The sequence below is a fragment of the Cephus cinctus genome, unplaced genomic scaffold, assembly GCF_000341935.2.
Source record: "Cephus cinctus unplaced genomic scaffold, Ccin1 Ccin1_scaffold1123, whole genome shotgun sequence".
Lineage (NCBI taxonomy): Eukaryota > Metazoa > Arthropoda > Insecta > Hymenoptera > Cephidae > Cephus > Cephus cinctus.
This window is the reverse complement of record NW_014333628.1, coordinates 143,449-150,194: the sequence shown is the minus strand read 5'-3', so window position 1 is coordinate 150,194 and position 6,746 is coordinate 143,449. Positions and strand designations below refer to the sequence as shown.

The 6,746-nt window shown below is 48.4% G+C and overlaps 1 protein-coding gene across 7 annotated transcripts in view; it reads left to right on the top strand.

Annotated features, from left to right (window-relative positions):
• LOC107272186 overlaps positions 1–6,746 on the top strand; it is a 175,320-nt gene that overhangs the window by 36,637 nt on the left and 131,937 nt on the right. For all 7 annotated transcript variants that reach the window (XR_001538845.2, XM_015749077.2, XM_025089484.1 and 4 more), the window contains one exon: positions 4,682–4,820. Coding sequence is in view for 6 of the 7 variants with exons in the window: in XM_015749077.2 (XP_015604563.1) it covers positions 4,682–4,820 (139 nt within the window). In the remaining variant the exon portion in view is untranslated. The remainder of the gene's footprint in view (positions 1–4,681; positions 4,821–6,746) is intronic.

Sequence of the window (6,746 nt, the reverse complement as noted above, 5' to 3'; positions counted from 1 at the left end):
GGGGGGGGGGGGCTACGAGGCATTACTTCAATTAACCGAATTAGCTGGCAATTAGCCAAACAGCTTCACCATTCGAATAATGGATCCGCTTGTTCAGGGTACTAGGGGTTCCACGTTGAACGTTGAACGTTGAACCTTGATCCTTGAACCCTGAGCCCTGAGCCACCCTGTATCAACTCTTCTTTGCATCGACAACACAGCCAACACAGCCCTCTGCTACATCGTCTCAGGGTTAAAGTGTCGATCAAACTACATTACTGCTTCTAGACTTAAGATTTCAGGCAATGTTGCCTCGTGCCTCCTATTCTCCTATTCTCCCTTATTTCTTTGAGGAGCGGAGGGGACTTCCCGGGAAGGGAAGGAACTTCTTGCACCCTCTTCTATAAGAAGAACCCATTGCATATGAATATAAGTGTATTATCATAATGTCACCCTAGCTTGCCCAGGGGACGGCTGTGCGAGATCCCTCCGACGAGACTCCACCTAGGGGGAGGGGGGGGGGGGTTGAAATCCTTGGGAGAAGATCCTGATAGAGGGTGAAATGAAATATTTCATCTATGTTTTCCTAGTCGCTTCTTCTCTCCTTTCTCTCGACCCCTGCAGCGCGACTCCCTTCACAGAAATAAGAACATCCACGATGCCAATTCTCGGTACGAGTATCGACGATCTTCCAATTTTACGATCGGTCGATTGTCCAAAGAAGCAGCCGAGCAGCGTACGGATGACTCTCCTTTACTAATTGGACAAACCGGCTTAATCGGTGGCTGGTTGCTTTAGGTACAGGAAGAAGTCTTAGGAGTAGATACGATTTGGAATCATGTGAAAAGCATGTCGATGCTTATATCTTATACCTTTTACTATCTCTTGCATTGCCTTATTTATTTATTCTTTACTTCCCGGCCTAAAATGCAATAGGGCATTTCTCATATGTAGTTCGGCTTAGATTTTGGCGATGGTCGATAATTCCAAACTTGCCCATGCGAGAAATGATTGGCTGGATCTCTCTGGAAGTTAATTAATAGATCCAATAAGCATAGTTGACGAATAAAAAATATAAATAATAATCGAGTCTCTCGCACGCTGGTACCGCGTGCACGTATACTATTTAGTCACTGTGGTATAAAAATCGGAAAACTTATATATTTCCGTTATTACCCACCTTTGAGGGTTGCTTGGGGTATTGGTAGATACACTCGACCAATCAGAAACGTATCGTTCGACGGCCCCCCATCCAGGTGGCGCGTCGACACCATAATAAAATTGGTTTCAAGGAAATGAGCCCACTGGCAGCCTCCCTACTCATCTCTGGTAGAACCACCTTCGGTGGTTGGTGTTACATTTGTACACTGAGGGTCAATAATGGTGTCCAGCTTGTGGACGCGGTGCGTAAGCTGTCAGTATCTTTGGCTACTGTGTCCGAGGGAGACGGCAATAGGTCCCTGAGTCCGATGAAGGACGACCTATCGCCACCAGATCAGGTCAGGCAGACTCGCAGAGGGTCGACTAGTAAAGTACCTAGTGCCAGGCGAGTAGGCGAAAACCCTCAGGCTCTCATCAGCAGTTTCTCTAGTCCGCAACAGAGTTGCTTTGGCGAAGGAATCTTTGAGAAGTCATTTACCCGCTCGATGACTTTCTTCTTTCTTTTTTGTGATCCTGGCGCTCCTCGCTCAATACAGCTGGGCTGCCTCCAATCCATTGACATAATTTCTGTTGCGATCGGGAAGTCGTTCGTCACTTAGAAGCATGACTACACGCGGGCCTCTCGTTAATCGGCCTTACTCCACTGTATCCAATCGTAACGGGGCCCAGGACACGGACACCGAGCCAATCGCGCGGTTTCTCTATATGCTAATCGAAATTCGTTTTTCGGGATTTCTCGTGAGTTTCTCAGACCCATTAATCCCCAGCCACTCGACGTCCAACGTGGGAGTACTTTCACGTAAAGGAGTATCGCGCGTGGCCGAAATCGAGGAAAAAAAAGCCAAGGGAAGGAGGAACAGGAGATCAGAGATGGCGCAGTAGTCTAGGATGGCGTCGGAGGAATCCGCTTCCGATGTAGATTCTGTGCGGCAGCGAATCAATGACCATTAGGTTGGTAGCCCAGTTTTTAGTATAGTTGGCTCGAGCCCCGTCGGAGAACAATGGACCACAAATCACGACGGACCCGGCTAACTCTCGTTTGCGAACGCCAGATTCCCTTCTTCCCTTTGTCTCTTTTTCTCTTTTTCTCTTCTTCTCTTCTTCTCTTCTTCTCTTCTCCTCTTTCTGCACTCTTAACGATCCGCCTGAAATAGACTCATTCTCTTTTGCCTTGAAACCAAAGATCGAGTTCCGAATGAGAGTCCAAGAGGCCGGCGTCTTGCGCGAACACATGTATAATATCTCCGAAGAATTCTGTAAAGGGAAAAATCCGTAAGTTCCTCTTCGAGCTCTTTAATTCGCCAATCGAAATGAGTTTACACGCGTTCCGTCCCTGGTTCCACAAGAAGATCACAAACGGCGAGAGGAGTCGATGGGATCGGCACTCTATCCGTATGTATTATATGATGTATACGAGCGAGGCTCGCAACAGCCTCATGATAAAGTCGTGACAGTTATCGCCGATTTAAATTTAGGACTGACACGCATTGTCTCCGAGGCACTGCGCATGCGCAGTGCAGGCGTCTTCTAACGATCTCAACGATTCGTGTTCCCGTTATCCCACGTCCTTCGATGTCTCCTGATTAAAAGCGCCAGACAACCTGTGCCGCTTCCCTGGAAGGAGAAGGAGATTCCAAGAGAAAGACGGGAAGCGCGCCGACTCGGGAGCATCCTGATTTCGCGTGGACAGCTAATGCAGGCCTTAAATTATCGAGTTTATCGTCGGCGTGCTCGTAAAATCGAAAGAGGAGATCGCGGCCGACTGCCGCATCCCAACTTGCCCTCCTGGCGAACTCTGCTGATTTGGCCTCGCTGACAGCCTGAATTGTGGCCGGTCTCGAAAGTTCCTCCGTCCAGGACCAAATGAAATATCGAGCCATTTCCTGCGAGACGGAACTCCCGAATGGATTGCTCCCACCTAACTTCGGCTCATCGTTACAGCCGGTTTACTTATTCTACCAGGCAATCTGAGTCAGGACACGGTACTCTCCCATCTGGAGTGGCTACTGGGCTTTTTTTTTTTTTTTTTTTTTTTTTTTTTTTTCTTCATAACGATCGATCATGATGACCTCGACTCTTCCATATCCTCTCATCAGAGTTTTAAGGACGGGCTAATCCAATTTAAAAGTCTTACGTGATATATGCTGCACGACCTGATTGAGTTCACACATGTCAGAATACTATAAAATATTAGAAGGAAGCTTTGTAAGCGCATAGCTCCAAAATTAAATTTGTATAAGCATTATGCAAGAGAGTAGCTTCTTCCAGATAAGACGTCTTGAGAATGCTGTAAATGTTCGGATGCGCATATGATAATAAACCAGAGGAAAAGCACCAGAGGCCGACTGCACGCGAGGTGCGCATCGACGCGTGTGGCTATAATCACAGTAAATTATGCAACTGATCGGTATAGAATCCGCGAAATCACGAGTCGGCGAGCTGCTCTCTTCCGTGGGCATAGGACGAAGAAATCAGCAGGGATCGTCGCTATTATAGAGACACAATTTTTTGGAAATGCAGGTCCAATAATGAGCCTGCGATCTTCGTTGCGTTTTGCGTTTGATTCGACGCACGGCAACTCGTACTCCCTGTCTTTAGCATCCCTGTCGTTGGCTCTCAGGTTAGAACGTCGAGCATCGCGGCCGCGGCGACCTATCCCCCTTTACACCTCGGAGGTTCAGGGAAGCCTAACGCATTAATAGCCGCGTTAATCCAGCTCAGGCATCATGCCTGTAGTGCGTCGCAAAGTAGTGCGTCGTGCGTGTAGTACGGTAGCATTCAAATGGGAGGTGCCGCAGCAGCATGCTTTCAGAAGAAGATACTCAGAGAAAAAGAGGGAAATTATCCTCTGGCCACGGAATGGAATGGGTTTGACGCATTGCCCCGTGGCCGGAGATCGTTAATTTCGTGGCCCTTAGCCACGATAATGGCTGGCTGTCCAGTGTGAAGAAGTGCGTTCCTCTTAATAACTCATCCGGTCGTTTGAGCGTGTCTCCTGTGCCGGGACGATGTCAGCGGAGGCGTCGCCCCATTGTATCGAGACTATCGAGACTATCGAGACTATCGAGACTATCGAGACGCGAGGTTTGCATTCGATAGAGCTTTGATGCTCTGCCCGGTCTACAGAATCACCTAGCCAATTACGGTATAGCCAAGTCCGCGTGCAGCGCGAATCTGCGATCGAACGCTGATCGTGCCCAAGTATAATTAAGAATAATTGAAAGGCAATCATGCGGCAGGAGGCTACGCGACGCGACGCGACGAGGTTCTTCCCTTTGTGGCGCCTCCAGCCACTCCTCGAGACGAGCGGCGTCTTACTACCACGAGTCTAATGGGTCAATCGTTTCGAGATCCCTTGAAATGCCGTCGGAATTTGTCAAAACAATTATCATACCGATCGCAATGCTCTTATCCGATTCGCATTTCTCTCCGCTGGACTCTGTTATCAGACTAGAACCTTATAAAATTCATTAGGTTCGATTGTTCCGTTTGACTCGTTCGATTGGAACTTCTTTTATTTAATATTTCTTGTATGTTCTAGAAACAATGCGAACGCGGTGCCTTCGGCCGGCATTTCCATCGAGAAGAAGGAACCGCACGAGAACATTGCCAGGATAGCCAAGCGCTACCTCGATGACAACATGCAGCAAGCCTGGATCAACCCGCGTCTGATCTCAATGGTGAGTGAGAATGTATTATAGTCATACATATACGCGTGTATAGTGGAAACCATGTGAAACCTCGCGAATCTCGCGCCTTTGCGAAGTGACGCGAGATGTAAAATGGTGGGACGCCGGTGAATCTTGCGAGTGTCTCATTAGAAGGAGCGCCGCGGCGGCTGGACGCAGGCCTTCAATGTCCGGGAGCATTGAATGATCGAAACAGGTTGCAGGTCGGTTCCCTGTGAACAGGAGTGAATGCTATCAGGCACTTGTTGCAAAGTCTCGACGACGAGAAGGCAGGAGGAAGGTACACGTATAGTGCCACCTGCTATAGATAGGTGCCTCGTTACCGGAGGAACGAGGTCCATCCTGAATCCACTCGTTACCTTCTCGCCTTCGTCTCGACCGATTCTTCGATTTACTTCGGGATCAGAGTGGCAATAGTAAATGAGCAATAGTAAATGAGTGTGCGACGGTACGCCTACCGTGCTGTCATTGCATCCCGTATCGGGAGATTTTACCTCGACGTTTCCCTCTTCCTTCAGTGGTGTCACAACGTCGAGACGCCCTCCGTCGTCGCTTCCTCCGATACGGCCAAGAGGAATCCCGCTGGCGCGGGGTTCACGTACTGGTGAACTTTATGAAGTAACGTTTCACGGTATTAATCGTTGCCTGTCGGCTGCCGTCGCGTCATTAGGCGAACCAACAAACGCATAATTTCTCTCCCTTCGTTATTTCTGAGCTCGGCTATTAGTCTAGCGAAGGCAGCAATCATCACTGGCAGGTAGTGCTGCGCTGCGCGCCAGGCCTGTGAGGCCTGTGAGGCCTGTGAGGCCTGTGAGGACTAGCAGGCGGCCAAAGGACCCTCAGTCCCAAGTGCACAAACGCTCGCCTAGTTCTGCCTTTGCCCGTTGCTGCACGGTAGTACGCATATAGGATTGATCCTCCCGCGGTTAGCAGCCTATGATTTTTCAACTGCCAATCGGATCGAACGGCTGCGTCGCCAAGCGGCGACGTTTGTTTTTCTACCAAAGATTAAATCTCTTTTCCTCTTTTGCTCCACACTTCTTAGGAAACTCTTAAAACTCGAGCATGGTTACTTTTGACACAGCAGAGGGGAGAGGGTAATTGAGAAATATCGACGAATGGATTCATCTAATAACTCGTCAGCCATTTAATAAACCCGAAGGTTCCCGACGATTAACGACGCGATCCCACAGAGTTACCAACTAAAATGTACGTCTTCTGAGTGCGCCCACTCGGGTTTTTAATACGTGTAATAAGGGATGGAGCCCGTTTCAATCAGAGGGCTGTCTGACGCGATTAACTAGAGCGAACGTCAGGACGCTGGCGTCGCTCAAGTCGCAAGAGGGTCCGTCGTCATTTCGAGTGTTTATCATGTCAACCAATCGCGAGATTTCATTTTTCTGCTGTTCAGTTTAAGAATTCCTGATACCCATTCTCAGTGTCGCACCCTTTCTCTTCTTCCACTTGTTCTTCTCTCTCTCTCTCTTTCATCCTTCTATTCTGCTCTACTATTTCTTCTTCTTGGAGTGCAATAGAATTTTGTATTGTATTATTACAGTGCGTATCCGCGAGCCTTAGTACGATATAAATTCGTTTTCTCCGAGGAGTCCATGACTTTTCGCACGCGTTTGTATTTCGAAGAAAAATAATGGAAATGTTTAATATTGGGCATTGTTCGGTTCATTAGCGAAGCACAAAAGTGGATTAATATAATTGAGTCTACCGTAGGTATAATAGGCCATTCTGATATTCCATTGTTTGACGTCGCAAACTTCTGATTCGCGGCTTTATACCACGGCTGCTGCTTATTTCTCATTGTGGCCTGCGCATCCTTTGTTTTTATTTAATTTCGTCAAGCCTCCAATATTCGCGCCTCCACCTCCTTCCTTTCTGCCCCTGATGTCCTCCGCCCGCCTC